Source organism: Schistocerca piceifrons, chromosome 8, assembly GCF_021461385.2.
Source record: "Schistocerca piceifrons isolate TAMUIC-IGC-003096 chromosome 8, iqSchPice1.1, whole genome shotgun sequence".
Classification (NCBI taxonomy): Eukaryota; Metazoa; Arthropoda; class Insecta; order Orthoptera; family Acrididae; genus Schistocerca; species Schistocerca piceifrons.
Genome location: NC_060145.1, coordinates 318,368,313 through 318,388,469, shown reverse-complemented (window position 1 = coordinate 318,388,469; position 20,157 = coordinate 318,368,313). Strand labels below are relative to the sequence as shown.

The following is a 20,157-nucleotide window of genomic DNA, read 5'->3' as shown; positions in this document are numbered from 1 at the left end:
CCCCCTGTTCTGCACTTATATATGGTATACACATTTAATATTTGTTTTTTATGTATGTCATTTAACAATAAACAATACTTTTTGCTATTAAAAGCTTATTTTTAAAAAAACTGTGACGTTTCCATAGCCTGCAATGCAGAAAATATTAGTCCTAGATAAAAAAATGAATAGGACCCTTTTTGCAGAAAATTTCATGTACTTCAATTCTGTACAGGAAAAGTTTTGCTAGAAACTATGGTTTTATGAGTTAATCAACAAAAACCTAAAAAAATAACCTTTAAATGCTCTCCCTGATCTCCCCCCCCCCCCCCCCCCCCCCAGCCCATGTTCACACCCCAATTTTCTTTGTTGACTGGACTCTTTGTCTCATATTCCTGCAATAGACCTAGATTAAAGATTTCTCCCATACACCTTCCAGTCCTGTCATAGGCATACCCTATCCTATCAAAGACAGCGCTAACTGTGAAAGCAGCCATGTAATCTTCAAACTTAGCGGCAACCAACATGCTGCTTCCTATGAGGGCACGATGATAACGAGCTGTCTGTCAACATGAATGGCCAGCGTCAAACTGTGGCCCAAGAGACAGCTGGACCACACAGTTGCTGAATGTGCTACCCAATACAACGTGTTTCACTTTGATAACTGCTTCACAGCCTGCGCCCTTTGGATCCTTCCTACCAACACCAGCTTTTCTGAACTGTGCAGATCAAAATTCTCCATACAACCTATCCTCCATCCTGGCCTCAACCTTGTCCATATCCTTCACCTACCTCTCCCTTTCCATGCTCCCACTTCAGCATTATATGTACCTTTTATTCTGCCAGTGCACCTACAGTCTTTTCCCCCTCATCTACTCTACTCCTCCCCTCTCCCCTCTCTCTTTTCTGCCTCTCTCCTTCCCTTCACCCTCCTAGCACAGCCACCCAACTCTACACCTAGCAGCACTATCCTGTCCACACCATATTCCTCATGCTCCCACAAACAGCACAAGATTTTTCCCCACCCATACCTTGCTATCCTCCCCCCCCCCCCTCCCTCCCCTTTGCCCCCATGCTTCCTCCCTACACCCACCACCCATCCTAGATTACTGCTCATGTCAAACACACAGTCACAGTCAGGGCAGGGCAGTCAAAGACAATGGCCATGTGTGTGTATGAGTTGTGCTTTTGTGTGTGTGCGTGTGTTTTCTATTTCTGAAGCAGGACCTTTTTCCCCGAAAACTGAAATGTTTAGTTGCCTTTTCATTGTGCCTGTCTGCATCTCAACACCACCTCTATATGCGGTGGGTAGCAATCTATCCATTTCATAATATTGTTGTTGCAGAAATAAGTTAGTACTCGAGTCACTGCTTCTAATGTTGCACCTTCAAATGATAACATGTAGTCATATTGTTAGCACATTTGCTAGAAGTCATCTGGTTGACAAAGTTTAAAAACAAAATAATACCATGAAGTTAATAATAATAATAATAATAATACAATGAAATTAATACAGCCTATATACATCCTTGCTTGTTATTTCAAACGCATAGTCTGTTTTTCATAAGACTTTAGTTTTGTCCTCCCTAAGCAGCAATTCCTTATATACACAACACTGCTTAAGTATATATTTACATCACACAACAGCTATCCTTTAAGTATGTAAATGTAATGAATGATTATGTACAGCTAGAGTATTTTCCATTTTGCCTTTATAAATATCATCAGAAAAAAATTATTGACCTACATAGTCATTTACAGAATAAAAACATTGTTCTACTAGAATTTTTTTAAATTCTGTTTTAAATTTGTTATCATCTTCTAACTGCCTGGTGTTGACTGGCAGTGTGTTGCACAGTTTTGTACCGATATGACTCACATGCCTTTGTGTATTCGTTCTTTTTGTTCACTGAGTATCGAGTGCTGCACTATTACGGGTATTGTAGTTATGAAAGTCGGCATTTGTCTGAAAATCTGCAATGTGGGTCCTGACATACAATACATATTTGTATATGTATAATGATGGTATAGTAAGTATTCTAAGCTTTTTGAATATGGGTTTGCAGTGTGTCTGTGGATGACTGTGAATTATTATTCGGATGGCCCTCTTCTGCAACAAAAAAATTTGTTTTAGGCACCCTGTTGTGGAACCCCAAAATATTATTCCGTATGTGGCAAGAGATTGAAAATAGCCGAAATATGCCATTCTGGCATCCTCTGAGGTACAAACATTTGCAATAATTCTGAGGACAAAACAGGCTGAATTAAGTTTCTGTGCAAGTTTTATTGCGTGGTCATTAAAATTTAAGTTTTCATCCACATCAATCCCCAGCAATTTTGTGGATGTCACACTGTCTAAGGCTTTGTCACCCCACACCAGATTGAGATTTACATTTTGACATCATATCCCAAGTTGCATATAATTTTTTTTATTTACATTCAATGTCAACCTGTTTGCATTGAACCAAGAGTGGATGTAATTTAGTACTTTATCAGCAGTTGTTAGTAGCAATTGCTTTGGTGCACTTATTATCACACTAGTATCATCTGCAAATATTATTGCTTTGGCTGCATCATCTGAGGTGTGAAAATCATTTATATAGACAAGAAACAATATGGGCCCTGGGATGCTGCCTTGTGGTACTCCTATTTCTACATTTTTTGCCTCTGATACTGAATTTATTTTGTGGTTGGAGTAAGTTGATGTCAGTTGTGCTTGTAAATCTTTACAGAATAGTGCATTGGACATTGTGTTGTTGCTTTTATTGCAGCAACCATATAAAAAAAAAACTGGAGGCATTATTCACATGTACTGAGCAAAAGTGAATGAGGAGAGCTGATATTCCATGAGAGTTCAAAACAAGCAAACCTGCATCCTTAACAATCTTGATGTGGTCTGCACTACTGTCATCTTACTGCCTGCATTAGTCTGTTTTCCTCTACAAGTTCGGAGTTACGAAACCGTTAAATCTCCCCCCCTCCCCCCCCCCCCATTTCCCCTTCGTTTGCAACTTTACAACATGGAAGATGACTTAATATAGCTTACATGTGAAGCACAGACAATAGGTCTGAAGATTTGAGCCTCATGATTGCTGAGTTGTTAGCAAAATATTGTCATTCATTCCTTTATTTTACAAGACAGTAATGCTCAAGCATAACCATGACAGTACTGCCAAAATAAGTTTTGAAATCTAGCAGTATTACGATACTGACACTATTTGCAGAAGCTTAAAAAACAATTTATTTGTGACAATACTGACTTGCAAATCATAGATAGCGTTCAACAGTAAGTGGGATGTTTGACACAGTGTGTTATTCAGAGTCACGAGCTGCATTTTCCCTGGATTTTTTAAAAATACTCACAGTTTTGTTGTACGTAGGTGGAATCAGACCAACAAAAGACTGCTAATACCAATATATCTTTTAATGGCCCACTTCAAGAGAAAACATAGGTTTGATTTTCTTTTAACACAACATCTGAAGTATATTTTATGTGCCTACACAATAATGTTATATCATATCAGTCTGGTTTAATATTAATCTGAAGTATGTGTGTTGATAGTGGAATGACTAGACATGTCTTACAGCACTAACTACAGTAATCACCAGAAGATACTGAACTATTGCTTCAAAGGAATACTGTGGGACTTAGATAATGCAATCTGAAAGCCAAGCTGGGAATGTATTTGCAAATTTACATAGTTGTGATAAAAACTGTGACAAGTAATCAGGAAAATTTACTTTAAGTTTTATAAATGAAGAGAGAAACATTTCTACTTAACAAGCAAGCAAACACAGAAAGAAACATTCTCTATCTCTGCATCAGAGATTAATTTTCTGGTAAATCAACAAAACTGATCTCAATAGCAAAATATTAAATCATGATCTAGCAGTCACCTGCAGATGTTTTATCAGTTAACTATGCTTTTCGGTAACAAATGGGATGGCTGAATGAAAATCTGGCAGTTAAATTAACTTTTTCTTACAACAAAACCAATCTTTAGGAAGCATACATACTAGGCAGTCTGGCCCATCAGGGTGTATCTGTGCTGCAAAATTATAATCACCCGCAAGTGGAGATACACTTGGTAAGGCACAAGTTGCAGATGGAACATTTCTAAATCCAGCACTCTGTGGATCCTGCACCACTAGAGACTGTGGATTTAAAAGAATATCTCTTGCGTCAGGAAGATCCCAGTTAACCTGTGTAAAAGAAGTCACTTTAAAAAAAAAAAAAATCTCATCACATATTGTGAAATATATCAACTTACCACATATGCTATTAATTTCTTCAGATTAACTCTAGCTGCTAAGCTGTGATATCAATCCACTGGTACAATCTACTAAATTATTTTTGGAAAAACAACATTTTATGTAAATATCATATTTATACAATAATTAGATGCACATTTCTTTTATAAAAACTATTTAAAGTTTACAACACAATTCTATGAACTCCATACGAAATCACTATTTATAATAATGGAAACTCCAAGGCAAAAGAAACAAACAAACAAACAAATTCAAAACCAGCAACAATTCACATGCAAATGAATGGATGACAGATACATTTACAGTTAAAGCTTGTGAAATAGAACTAACTTTCAAAATTCTGCTCTATTTTTATAACTACACACTCTCTCTCTCTCTCTCTCTCTCTCTCTCTCTCTCTAACACACACACACACACACACACACACACTATTTTCTATGGCAGTGGAAGTACTGATCTGTATGCAACAGTAACAAAGAGAAACTGACAAAGAATGTGTAATGAAGCCCTGGGAGGTAGAAAAGGGAGAGACATTAATCCACTGCATGTGTGTGTGTGTGTGTGTGTGTGTGTGTGTGTGTGTGTGTGGGGGGGGGGGGCGCAGTCTCACACACGCACATGTGAATGTAGTATGGGGCATAGGGTGTACTGCAAAACTACAATTCATTTAATACGTGATTCATCGATCCATGTTGTGAAGAAATTACAAGATATGGAATGTGTCAGTTTCACAAGTTGTTTGTGGATACTTTCTATAGCATTGCATAAATAGCACTAGCCATTTCATATTAAAAATGTACAAGTTATGTTCTATTACAAAAAATTAAATTATTTAAATATGTTGACAATAAAAAAATAAACATGCACACAAATAAGGATTTGGGAATGTATCTGAGTGCTAAAGGTTCATGGATACAACGCACTGTGGTTCAGGAAATTTTCTATAGTGTAAACTGAGTGTTGCAATAGAAACTGTCCTACGTTTATTTTTAAACAAGAACTTATCCGCCCTATACTAAACACTTAATTTGTGAAAGGAGTGTATTAAAATGTTATAGCAACTGAAATTAAACACCTTAATACCATAGTAAGGTTTGTTATGTTCATAGCGGATATCTTCATTTGGTCTAGGATCACGACTGTGATACACACTATTAAGTGGCATACAAATCGTGCCTGAAACATAAATCTGGTGACTTGTTATGGCCACCATTTGGAAATGTTTTCAAACATGGAGACATCTATCCATAGCAGTTTAGGTACAGATCAAAGGAATCAATGTCTGAGGCCAGCTATGCCAGCTACCCTGTCACCGTTGCATTGTGCTAGCGTTTGTTTGTATCTCACATTGTGTTTAGAGTTGTATGCTATCGTGCTGTGTTGTGTTTTCGCTTGATTTTTCTGGAAGAAGAGAGTGTGGAATGGATAAGGCACCAGACTGTTGAACTTTAGCACTTTATAAGGCTGTGGACTGCTTATGGAACACACAAAGCAAGCAGTACAAGAACACTAACAAAAAAACGATGTTCTGCAGAAAAAAAAGAAGAGGATAGTGTCAAGTAAATCATCATGCAGTGGTGCAAACACTGCATATAAACCTACATGGTTTGGTTATCCACTGCTGAAGTTTCTTGACAATATTCATGAGCCACAAGAAATTACAGACACTGTGGACAAAGAGATACAAAAATTATTCTTGCATGTCTTTATTTGTATTTTATATTGTACTACAACATTCACCCATAGTTATTTTGTCATGGTACACTTCCTTGTGGGCTTAAAAAATTATCTGCAAACTCACCTCGAAGTGTTTGTGTTAGAAGATTTCCATGCTATATGCTGGAGTACAGTAAAAATCGATGCAGTGTCATCTTGTCTTCATGTACCTGGGATTATCTCACCTGTTTGTGTTTCTATATGAGGAATTGAAGCTTTCTTGTGGGCTATATTGGTTCCTTGCTTCAGGATTTCACCTTAAAAAAACTGTGGAGACACATGTATCTAAGGGTGACAGTTCACGCTTCCTCTGGTTGTGGCAACATAGGGTTTTGGAATGGACAAAAAGAAAACCGAAGCCATAATGCCAAATGTGTTCTCCACAACCATTCTAGCCTAAGACAATCAGTAATCAAAAATTCTTCCTTTTGAACCTTGAACATGCCTTTCTGGATATGGTTTCATATTGTTTTCTGTAATGGAAAAATGTCATCTGCCTCGAAGCAAGCACTGTGCTTGAGGCAAATTCCGTTTATTTTTGTGAATCAGTTCACTTATGGTTGCATTCTTGAATACATTGCCATTTGAAATTCTTCCTTTGCAGCCAATATCCGTGTACAAAAAGTTGCAGCTGGTGTCAATGACAGCAAGCAGCACAATGCTAAATGCCCTGTTGTAATTGTAAAATTCACTCCCACTAGCAACAGGGCACTATAGGACTACATGCTTCCCATCAATTGCTCCCACACAATGGGGGGAGTGTGAGAACACACTTGCTATTTCCTGCCAGTCATTTTCTGTCATTGGCATCTGAAAGAAATTTGCTTTTAGGTTTAAAAGACTTGCCACAGGGAGGAAACAATGACAAAGAGGACATCGGTGGCATTTCTACATCGGTGACATTTCTACATTGACTCCTCTGAGAGAAAATTAAGATGTGTGGGTGGAAACCAAGAGAGTGGGACCTATAATGTTGTTTCTCATTTATTAAATAAAATGAGGGGGAGTTTAGTGACAAAGACAGCACATATGGCCAATATGTGAAATCCATCTGCGGAAACTGCCCCGGGTGTGATGAGCAAAAGCTGTGGCAAAGCTCAATGATGTGATAAAAGAACAAATAATCTATTTTGAGAGTTTGAATTTATCACTGGGTATGGACGTGTCAGGGTCACGAACAAATAGTGTTGATTCTTGTCGCATTTATTAGAGAAAGTGACAACACTGTAGAAGATTTCTGTCGATCATACAAAAGAAATGAAAATTACATAATTTGCATCTTTCACAATGCTTTTCATTTACTTAACCTTTACGTAATCCTTCAGTACTACTACTACTACTACTACTACTACTACACAAACTTCAGGCACTATTTGATATACATCTTGCTTTTAAATATCGAATACAAATGCAAGACTCTGAAATGAATCTCCAGTTGCCAAAAAATGAAGAGTAACAACAAGCCTTTGATTAACTGTAATTTCCTTCCTGAAATTTATATATTTTTTTGAATCAAATGATGCCATCATATTTTCCAGAAATTCGAAATCAGTAGATGATCTCTGAGTGAAGTCACAGAAAACTACAGGTCATTTCCATATCCACCCTCAGTAGCAAGTTATTCCTGCCCGTACTTCTGTAGCATGTTTTTGCCCATTGATGACTTCCAGAATTAACAGTGCAGCACAACATATAATTACAATTCCCTTGTAACTCAACATGACACAGCAGACGATACAAAAGCAATATGACAAACAGTGTTGCAGACAATGTGAATACTCAATGAGAAATGTTTGCTGCCAGTGTGAACAGAAACAGAGACAAGAAACAAAGTCAGAAAAAGTTGCGAAACACTGCAAGAAACAATTTTTCCAACAGAAACTTGTTTCCAGAGGCAGTGTGTATGCGGCTTTATTTTTAGAGAGGGACCTTTTTTTCTTTATGAAACACATCATGGATAATATACATCATGGAATCGATTTCTGCATGTGGGTCTAGGGTGGAATCCAGTTGTGCTTCTTACGACTTCGCACGTAGCACTTTTTGAGCCAGCGATTGTGTAACACTTCATTTTTAAAATGGATGTGAAGTAGCAGCTGCTGACCTTTCTTGAAAAAGTTATTATTTAAATATCGAAATTAATCGGCCAATTAAAGATGTTAGTTGTGAATAGCAAGAGCAGCTAGTCCTCCAGTTCTACTATCACTTCATGTAGAGACACATTAATAGCACATTCATTTGAGTAAACAGTAATGTTGTGAATAAAGACAGGAGGCTGCCTCGTAAGTCTCAGGCTGGAAAAAAGGGGTAACAATTTTGGCTGTTAAGTGGACAAATCAACTCCATGCCTGACAGCATGGCACCAGGGACCCCGGGTACTGTAGTTGTTTCTGCCTTTGGCACTACTTGGCCACATTTTACCATCTGTAGAGGATGTCTGCCATTGACTTATGCTAGGGAAGAGTCGGGTGCAGTTCCACCAGGCCACCCTCCCTTGCGTTGGCACTGGAGCCAGGTGGTGGGAATCTGGCTCAACAGAAAATTTGAACCACGAGTTTATGAAACCACTAGCTTCCCACTGCTCTTGCTCATTTTGTCCCAGTTTTTCACAAACAATAGTCAGGTGAATGACAGTCTGCAGTTTGTCTGTGCTGCTGGTATGCCCACATGTGAGGTGCTTCCATGAATTCAGGCTCCCCATCACTATTCTCCCTTGTAGAATACACAATTGTTCCCACTTGGTTTAGGCTTTTCATAAAGTAACACACGTGCACTTGCTCCTTGTAATGTTTTAATCAAGTTCAGAGCATCCTTTGCCCACAGGTAGGTGCTGACATAAAAAAAGCAAATATGGTTCTGGCAGTCCAAGACTTTACTGTTGTCTAAATTCTGTTATACACATCAAGTAACTGTTTCTCCATGAAAAATTTTCTTATTATTGTGTTCAGTAACTGTGGTAGGGAGGACCTATCTAATCCTTGCACAACATGGTCAGCAGTAGTGAAATAATTACAGGACACCAGCCCCTTTGCAAGTAGTCTTACAAGTCCACTATGCCAGTGCAAAAGATCAAAGATTTAATCATATTAGTTGCTTGTGGATTGACTTCAATTGCACAACACATTTTCCAGTTGGCAGCTACCACATTACATTAATTGCTTCCTCCTCCTACCTCTGCCCTACTGCAGCTGATTTCCCCTAAATACGATTATATGGTATGAAAATAACCATAAGAAGCTGAGCTAATAATTTCCAAATTTCTCAAAAAGAAAACAATGCATAAAGCATAAGCTGCAGAACAAAAGCATAAGCTGCAGAACACAGTTTTTTGCACATGTGGAGGGTGTAATTTGATCATTTTACTTTGCTATGAATATGTACCACCTGTGGGTTATCTAGCTTTTTTCCCCCTATTTCTTCATCTTTATAGAGATTATGTTAAACTGAATACAGTAAAACCCCATTTTTATGTTCCCGTATTTTACATTATCTTATTCCTTTATGTTCATTTTTGTTGGTCTCAAAAGAAGTTCTATTCTCTCAATAAAAAGATTTCCTGTCATTAATGATTCTGTGTTACAACATTTCCTGCATTTTAAGTTTTCTCTGATGTTTTCACAATCTTTAACACTGATTTTCATACAGATTTCTGAGAAAAGTGCATCTTATTCCTGGTTAAAGTCAGCCTTGGAACAAAGAAGAAAATGCAGACTATATGCAAAGTTACTGATCATGTAATGTAGCATTAGTACAGTAACCAGATTTTCATTGTCGGCATGTTGGGTCATGGCCACCTGCAATACAGATTCACAGTGTTTGGAATGGGGGGAAAGTATGCTGAGTCACTGCCTTAATGACAATCACTATCTGACGAGGTTGACTCTAGTAGCAACCTTCCTTCTGATCACTGTGCTGTATTACAACAGCTTTAAATTAATTGCAGTCATTTATACAGATAAACACCACATTTGAAGATTGCTGTCTCTATAATCGTCTTTCACAAATCATTGTTTCTTGCACATGAAACATGCTAATCTGTACTAGATGTGCGGTTTTAGGTTTTTACAGCCTGATGCCAAGTGTAAACATTCGTCCTCAATATGCTCCGTAACATGACGACAATTTTGTCCTCTTTCTCACCCAGGTTTTTCCTGAATTGAGTGATGTCCTTATCGACAACAAGCTGTAGATTTTGTGCATATTGCTCTCTATTCACAAAGACTGCCAGCTTTAGTGTTTTAACCAATACTATGTTACAAGTTTTATTTACCGTAATTTTATAAAGATTATCAATAATAAGTTTCACAGTAGAACATAAATACCTTTTTTTCAAAAGAATATCTTTTAAGTGAAAGAATTTTGTTTCGGTGTTTTATTTACACCATTGGACATTATAAGAACGAAGAAAAAAATGCATGTTTGTATGTGTTTGCACTCAGCCACTGCCTTTCTGATAACAAAGGCAACTTGAAAAACAATATTGATTGAACACTACAGCAAACAGAGAACAACAGGCATGAAATCTACAGCTTGTTGTGTTTCATATGCATTCCTATATTTTGCACTTCTTTTGGGTCAGTCCACTGAAAAGTTATGCTTGTTTCACAATAATTAAACGAAAGACCATTTATGTTATACTAGCTCACAACATCTCTAATACTTTATTAACTGACATTTCAAGTTTGTCTAATGAATTACAACATCTCTAATACTTTATTAACTGAAATTTCAAGTTTGTCTAATGAATTATCAGTCAGTACCATACAGTCATCAGCAAACATGACCAATTTACAATATTTTGTACAAACAAGAAGAGCACTAATAAAAGCAATTAAAAGTAGGGAGCCCAGAACTGAGACCTGAGGCACTCCACATGTGATGGTACCCATTTTGACGATACTGAGATACAGTCTTGATTATCAATAAAACTTCCTAGTTTTTGTTAGAAAAGTACAGCTACCTGTCTGCTGCACCATCTATATACCTCGGTATGTAGATCTGTGTGAAAGTATTTGGTGACAGACATAGTCAAATAATTTTGTTAGGTCATGAAACATTCCAACCATCTTCATTTATTTATTGAGACCCTAAAAGCTTTATAAGCCTCAACAATATCTACATCTACATCTATGCTCTGCAAACCACTGTGAAGAGTGTGGCAGGTTACATCCCATTGTACCAGTTATTAGGGTTTCTCCCTGTTCCATTTACATATGGAGCACAGGAAGAATGGTTGTTTGAATGCCTCTGTGCCTGCTGTAATTATTCTAATCCTATCCTCATGATCCCTATGTGAACGATACATAGAGGATTGTAGTGTATTCTATAGTCATAATTTAAAGCTGATTCTTGAAACTTTGTTACTAGATGTTCTTGGGATATTGTAATTTACAGCTGTAGAAGTGTAACTCTGACAGTAGCATAATACTTATTAGATTACAATAATGTTTTTTACAGAAAATAGTCACAGTAAATTACCACCTGTCATGCAACTCTGCAATGAACAATGGTATTTGCAATGAGGTTAACCAGGGTTGCCACAAGTTTCCCCAAGTGAAATCCCCTGATAGTCCCCTGATTACCAGGCAAGTTTCAACATTTTTCCCTGACAAATTTTGAGATCTCTCAGGTAAATTAAGACGTAAGTTGACAACCTGTCTTTGCAGCTACAGTGCAAGAAACAATAGTGCAAATTAGGAAATATTTTTAAAAAACTTGCAAGCAGATGGTGTATTCTGTTGTAGGCAAAAATCTTAAATACCAACATGATATCTTATGTAATGAACTGGAGAAAGCAAGCGAAATGGTAGAATAGTTTCATTAAGACCACTGATGTTATTTTATTGCAATAAAATGAGAGACATTTGATGACAAAAATATGTATTTCCTTGGAGTCACAATACGGACTTAAAATACCTTCACTGATTTCAGAAATAACGTGAGAGTTAAGTAGGCCTCTTGAGAGAGGTTTATAAGGCAGGGAAGAATTGTGTAAACCAATGCTGTAGATGACCACCAATAAAATGTCAGTTCTACTATGTTCGTTATTGTCAGTTATTACCCAATTTGTTGACATCTATTATTTTACAGGTATTGTGTGATTTTTTTCTTCAAGAAATATATGAGTACACAGCATACAAACTGCTAGAGACTGACACAATTTTCTTCTTCTTATTGTCCATACTTTCTAACATATAAACTACTTTTGAAGTGCCAAAATGTACTAGAACAAATAAAATGTGTATAAAACACCACACAGTACAATGTGCTTGCAGTGAAACAGTTGCAATTCCTGAACTCCATCGCTCATAGTCTCTGGCCTGCTGAGGAGCAACGCAGTCCTGGGTCCATGGAAAAACCACGAAAATCCGCTGCATTACGCCACACACAAACAGACCTGGCGGGCGAGCAGATTGGTGAGATTAGATCTGACAAGCAGGGCCTACAAATTAGTGGAAACTGAATGGCTTCAGATCAGCAGCCTCGATCCATTACATATACCCGCAGAAATGACCTTTGGTTTTGGCCTGTTATGGAAATCCACTTCAGCTATTCATGAGCCACAGACAGCGTGTTGATGAAATGAGACCATGGTGATCAATCCATGCAACAAAAAACTTGTTCAAATACTCTGAGAATCAATAATAATGAGGATAGGTAGCAACTCATCATAAAGATGATTGCTAAGCCACAGACAGGCATGTAGAAAAGACAATCTCATTCACAACTAAATTTTCAGCCATTGCTTTTGTCAGAAAATATGAGCACACACATATACACACACAATCACTTAGACACAACTCACATACACATAAACACCGTGTCTGTGGCTGCTGCGTCTACAGTCTCTCAGAATCACATCCCAACGAACTACTAGCCATGCCTCCCTGTCTCTCATCAGCAGCTGCTAGGCTAGCAGAAAGAAGTGGCAGCAGCACTGACTGCAAGCTGAGGGGAGTGGTAGGAAGGGGGGAAGCAGTAGGAATGAGGAAGTAGGGAAGCAGTGCACGAACTGTCTGCACCCAGCTAGCAATGATGCATGACACTTCAGTAAATAACCCATTTCATCTACTGAGACAAAAATGAAAATTTTCCAGTTTCCTTTTCTTCAAATTTCCCTGATTTCCCTAAGGTGTTTGAAATTCCCTGATTTCCAGAATCTTTGGCAACCCTGTCAACAGAACTTTTCAATTACTGAATCTAAGTACTCAATAATTCATAAAAAGAGCTAATGGGACATGTTTTTAATTAATTTTCTTTTGGATTGGTAGGGATTCTCAACATCTTGCTTTATATTAAGACGAGAGTTTGTTGAAATTTTTCCCACTGGAGTAGTTAAATCCATTCTGGACCCTGAACAAAGAGGCAAAGTCTACAAGAAAATTATTTGTGTGTGTTGTAACTGCATGTATAACAGTTGAACTGAAACTAATTTTTATTATCAGGAACAAAAAACATTAAGGGGTATTTAGATTGGGAAGTGAATGTAAGAATTCCTACTAGATACTTGAAAAGGGTTCAGCAAGATGTACATCTACCTTTTTACACAATATTCTTACTGCTCACTTCGGCTAAATAAACACTTTATTTACTTCAGGTGCACTGCCCCAGAAAGTAAACCCAGAAGACAACAGGGAATGAAAATATGCAAAATAAGCAAATGCAATGAGATAATTCTAAGAGCACAAAACATTGAACAGAGCTTCTTGATTAGAACAGTGCTTCTTGACTAGGACAGAGATTCTTGATTAGCTACCTGCTGACAATGAACTTTTTACTCAGCTGGACACTAAGGTTTTAATACAGCATGTTCCATTTATTGTCTGACTATTAATGTCTTATTTTGTTGCTAAACTAGTCATTATTGTTGGCCTGAAATTTTATTATACGAGTCTTTGTGGGATTAGGGTTTAAACTGATGGAAGTACACCACTTGGAGGGCTGTTAGCTATTATCTGAGCTGTGCCTCCTAAGGCTGACTTTGGGCCTATGATTAGTATGCTTGTGTCTTCAGCAAACACATACGGCTAGGAACAGTGGATTACTTTAATGACATTCAAACTGCAGCGCTTACAATAAAATATATCAATTTGTTAATATTTTACATCTACGCATTAACACAATAACATCTTAGGATTAAGATAGCTTAATAACCTACTTAGTCCTGTATGCACATTATTAGACAGCAATTTAAGACATATTACATGTTTTATCATTTTTGTAAGTATGCAGTGTGCTGCTCTTCTTAACAACACATCCTGTTAAATTGCCAATATGTGCTTACAGCTGTTGTAACCCATATTCTGTTTAATTATGGCTTTAAACTTTTAACTAAAATGGTGTACTGAGGATCTAGTATTGCTTTACAAAAAATCTTTATCTGGATACTTGAAAACAGCCTAGGACACACTGCACAATGGTACAAAAATTAAAAAAAGTTAACTGCTGCAGGCATCATGGAATCATTAAAAAGTTCCTAGCCACTATGGACCTATTATATTAAACTGAAATACAGCACAAATAGGATTTTTTGTAAATATGTCTCACATATTTTTGCTCTATGACAGTCTATTTCCTTGAAGACCTCCTCACTATGAATCTACGGAATGAGATGCAAATGGTTTCAATCAGTATTTTCCACAAAAATTTCAGGTTAACAGCAAAAATGAAACCATGTGTTAGCAGTAGGTGCCAAAACTGTCTTAGGCTCCTTACCTCTGACACATGGTTTCACTTTTATGTTTTCTATTTGCTTACTAAGCCGATATTATGGCATGAAGTATCTTCTTCTGATGTTTGCAAGTCAGCTACAGCATCTTTTCTGGTTAAATAGCATGCACAACATGTGAAGTTGTCACAATATGTTACTACTGTGAAGGTGATCAATGATCGAAACATGTTGTGAATAAATATATTGTAAGACAGCACAGTGTTTACCATACATTTCTCCAAGCAAATTTGTAATTTGTTTGTAAAGCTGGGGAACTGTAAAATACAAGCAGTAGACTTACTGTGAAATCATCGAGTGGATCCATACCAGAAACAGTCCTGTAAATAAATTAAAATCATTACTCTGAGCAACAAACACAAATCAGACTTTGAATACGCTACTTAACTACATCACCATTAACACATAAAATTAACTATCTGTCCTAAAAAAAGACAATGTGGCACTAAATTAAGAAAAAATAAAATAACAAGAGTATACGCTTACTACTGAAACAACAACTGGGTAAGGCAGTCACATAAATTTCAAAATACCGTTGAAACTCTAGCATTTAGAACTTCATAAACTTATTACATAAAGGTAAATGTGTGGAGGAGGAGTAGTGGTTGTGGGCAACCAGTAATGAAAGTTTGGATGGAAGGAAATAGAAAATTAACAACAAAGAGAAAATGCAAACAACATATGGTAAGCAAATGATACATTACAATAAAAAGAAAAGTAATTAGGAACCAAATAAGAGCCAGTGATATAGTTCCCACATGTGGACTCCAACACTGGACAAACTATAGTAGGAGTCAGATTATAGGACTCATCTGGAGTAACAAGTAAGCAAATTCTTCTTGTTGCATTACATGGCATTGTCAACAACAAGGAACGGCAGTGGATTTGACTGACAGTTTGGTAGTGGTCATGGCTAAAATACCAGACAGAAGTTGCAGACCATTTGAGATATCAAATAAATGCTCTTTAAGGTCACTCAACTTTTTTCACAAGTTCTGACAATTGCAAGGCTGTGATGAGTACGGATCAGATGTCAAAATGAGAATAGTGAAATGGCATGGTTTGGGAAGTCACAGGGCATAACCAATTTAGGGTAGACAGAAGCGTCCGATCCCACGCGTCGGCTTTGACCCGTGACGTAAGGGTGTTGTGTGTGACGTCATGATGGCGCGGAGTTTGGTTTGAGTGTGGCTGTCTCCAGTTCTGTTTTATCTTATTTTATTTACTTTTCTGATCTGTTCGTTCTATCTCGTGGGATTTTTTTTTAATTTAAAAACACTTATTACTTATTTTAATTATCTGTTTCCTCCAATTTCTGTTTTAGTTTATTATATTTATCTTTCTGATCTGTTGGTTCTATCCCGTGAGTTTTTTTTTTTTTTTTTAAAAAAAAGACAAAAAACACTAATCAGCTACTGAAGCATCTTTATCTTCTATGGGTTGCAGGAGTTACGACCCCTGGGGAGGTGGGTGGGTATTCATGCATGGCTGTCTTCACTTACACGTTGTAGCTACGCAAGGCGTCTAAATTTGTTTATATTTAGTTTGGCCTCAACCCAAAACACCCCATTTCCTGCACTTGTCCCATTAGTGTCATTAGGTTTCTTGTGGAAAGTGTGTGTGTTTGTTTTTGTTTCCGCCATATTTGTGACGTCATGGGTCAAAGCAGACGGGCGGGATCGGACGCTTCCGTATTTCCCCAATTTAATATGGAGATTGGTTGCAATGTAACAGAATCACATCTTGACATGGGCAGTATTGTTTAGGCACATAAATACATAAGCCCAAAAATTACTAGCACAGTCCACAATATGATACAATCTGTGGCGAAGTTTATATAAGAAAGACAGCCCAGTGTGGACTCTGGCAGTGGGTACTTACCAGCAGTGACTACCTGATTACACAATAGTTTCCTCAAGTAAATACTGAGGGATTTACACAATGTGATCCAGCAGCAGGTCTATGAACCTGTTTTCAGTATTCCTCTCATTTCAGCATACAATTTAAACAAGTCACACTTTTAATTCTACCTCCCACAGAAGTAAACCTGCCAATCAACTACATCACAGTGTCACCATTCTGTCATGTGCAGGAGTGACAATGGCAAGGCAACCCAAGATGCCATGCGCCATGGTCACTGGCTATACTATTCAAGTGCTTTATAAGTGACAGCAGCAGCCTCCTTCAGCAATTTCATTCTATTAAACCTATAAAAAAATCCGAGTGTACCAGGAGTGGCAACAAAAACTATGTAAAGGTGCCATTTTCATCTGGGAGTCCTTTAATGCCATGCTGCCAAGTTTCACTGAGTGGTACGGTGAGGAACTGAGTTTATCTGGAATGTGACAGCTTCACCACACTCTAGACACCTCAGACTCTGAAGTGTAGCTATCAAGACTGGGATAAATGATTTTTATATTCTGTACATGTCCCAAGTGTCTGAAAATTGAATAGTTTTTCTTCTAGCTCAAGTATTATGTCTGAATTATCTGCAGATACAGCAAAAAAATTATGCTAGGACAGTGGCATATGATGAAGAAGAAAGATGTATGTTGTTGTAAACAAAATTTATATGATGTTTTAATGTACAAAAAAGATCTTCTACAACAGCCTTAAAGTCCTGGTCACTTAAAAATACAGACTGAGTATTAACTAAGTAGGCAAATTTCAGGTGGTGATTCCAAACAGGAAAGGGAACAAAAAGGCTCAAATTTCCAGAAATTGATGGTGAGTCTGCACTAAGGCAATTAGTACTGCTATATTACATTAAGGGCTAAACTTGACAAAGTGCCATCCATGCACATTGTTTGTTCGCATGTGAAGTTGGAGACAGTCAATGGGACCACAGTACTTTGTAATCAACAAACAGCCACTCAGTAGATATGTCTTCATGCACTTACATACGAATGAATTTTATTTTGTGGGGGCCTTTGGTTCAAATTCTGATTTTGCTGCATACAGACATTTGTGTTACTGCTTTATCTTGAAGTGTATTAATGATTTTGCCCAAAACATATTAACCTTGATGGTACTGACAAAATTATAGCAATTACTCACACTGACTGCTTTTTTTCTGCTTTTGTCACATACCTGTTGAAGTATTATTAATGATTAACTTCGATAATGAAATCTACATTACCATGGCAGACTTATCTGTAACATAACCTGGGATGTAGGTTAGATTGGAAGATGAGTATCTGTCTGTGTGTTGGCAAAGCCTAAAAATGTGAATATTAAATCTAGTATGTGGTGACTGACCTGTAGTATAGCCCAAAGACTAAGTTAGGTTAGAGGTAAGTGTTTTGTTGGTAGCTGAGGAAGCCAACAAATGTAAAAGCAAAATCTTTGATGTGACAGATGGATCGCTAGTATAGAAGGCGGTCAGTGTTGGCTTGGAAGCTTATCATTCTATTTCTCATAATGTTTCTGTTTACTTGCAGCCAGAGTACTAGAGTGTATACATCAGTAGCAGAAATGCCACAGTGTGCCAAAGGTGGAAAACGAATACTCATTGTGAAATTACTTGTTGCGGGCGTGTATGTCCCTGAAAAAAATTGATAGAGTGCACTTTAGCACCTATGTTACAGTGTTTGTTACATTAAATACTTAATAGCTCTTACATGATACAAAAAATTATTAAGACACTAATCAGCTATTCCACCATCAGAAAATCCCATAACCACTCACGACAGATATTAACATCATATACTTCGAGGTTATAGCATGGACAGCACTCTTAAAGTTTTATCCATTACACATCACATGATATTAATGTATTACTTATTTAATGAATATCTATCAATCTAAATGGCACTGATGAACAACAACGTTATTCTCTGTGTTGAAAGTTGTGTCATTTCAGGTAAGTTGAAGCACAATAGTTTATTATTCACTTCAGGAGTAGGCTAATACTGTTTTTGTCTATGGTTAGGAATGTGGAAATGGGTAAGAGACCACATGGATTTTGTTGGCCACTTACCCAGACAGAAAGTGCCACCCAACTCATAAAGCCTTTACATTATTTTTTGGCTGTGTGAGCATGGGCCCTTCCAAAGAATGAATAACCTGTGAGGCTGCTCTATGTTTGTACACAACCTCTAGAGCAGCAGGTTCTACATAATATTGAGACCAACCGTGTGATTTTTCCTTGTGAGGTTATCTGAAAAGTGTAGTTATGTTTTGAAGCAGTTGTTTGTGAGCAGACACTTGAACAGCAAGTCCAAGAAGCCTGTGACACTATTCAGCTACAGCCTGGAATATTCAAAAGAGTGAGGCAATCCTTGATGTGATGTGTGAATGCTTCCATTGCATCCCATGCAGGGACTTTGAACAGCTTTTGTAACATGGAACAATAGTGTGTAATGTGATGTACCAGTACAAATTGTCACCCTGCAGACTCACTAACCCATTTTTGGATGTATGTTGATCTAAACTGAGTTTATTTTCTTTCTAATGTCAGGAATCATCTCTTCAATTAATCTTTCCCCCTTGCATTATAAAGTGAGCTTTATCTTGTTGTTACCATATAACTGGCTTGTAATGGAAAATAAACAGACAGGGTAGGAATGTGCCCCATGCGTGGACACACAACTGCAGTGGTTAATCTGGTATTGGGCTGCATGAAAGTTGATTGCCTGCTGAATCAAATGGACCTCAACGAATGACACAGGGCAGTGTCACCGCAGCCCTGCCACAGTGTTGCTACCCAAACATTCCTGCCAATAGCGTCCCCTTGCAGCTGCCATAAATACCGCTACACTTCAACCACTCAGTCAGTCATGTAATTCGTCTGATAACATTTGTTACTATCTCCATGGTACTATTGACTACTTGTCAACGACTTTGCTTTGGTATTAAATTTTCTCTTTGTTCTCAATTTGGACTGTGGCTCGTACTTGACATGTTGACAGCATAGCGTTGAAAGTTCATTGCACTTTGTTGTTGCATACATTTCTATTGACTTGGTTGTGTTGTGTCAGGTCTGCTGTTCGGTCAGCCCTGTTGCTCGATTCTGGTGTGGGTTTGAGTCCCATCCACAGGTGGTCTTCCTGTCTTGCATTGTTATCTTTTCTCCCATTTTTCTGGCATGGCACTGGTATCCAGCTACTCATGAATATAGCACTCTGTCATATGGATTCTGCAGAGTATTGAAAGCACGTGCCTTATATCCATAAAAATTTTTCAGAGTTGGGAGGAGTTCACATCAGCAATACTATCACCATGTGACACACCACATACAGTAGTATTTTTCTTGCCTATCACAGCAGGAAAGTAGGCTAAATAGTGGTTGTGGTGGTGGTGGTGGTGGTGGAGGCAGTTGTGATGAAGAGGAAGGGGGGGGGGGGGGGAAGAAAGGAGGAGGATGGGGAGGGGGAGGAGGAGAAGTTATACACGGTGTTACAAAAAGATACGGCCAAACTTTCAGGAAACATTCCTCACACACAAAGAAAATATGTTATGTG

At 37.7% G+C, this 20,157-nt stretch overlaps 1 protein-coding gene across 1 annotated transcript in view; it reads right to left on the bottom strand.

Moving 5' to 3' along the window:
• LOC124712056 (cellular tumor antigen p53-like) overlaps positions 1-20,157 on the bottom strand; it is an 82,197-nt gene that overhangs the window by 57,914 nt on the left and 4,126 nt on the right. The window contains exons 2-3 of the mRNA XM_047242351.1: positions 14,979-15,015; positions 3,997-4,182 (exon numbers count right to left, since the gene is read on the bottom strand). Coding sequence (XP_047098307.1) covers positions 3,997-4,182; positions 14,979-15,002 — 210 coding nt within the window. The 5' untranslated portion in view covers positions 15,003-15,015. The remainder of the gene's footprint in view (positions 1-3,996; positions 4,183-14,978; positions 15,016-20,157) is intronic.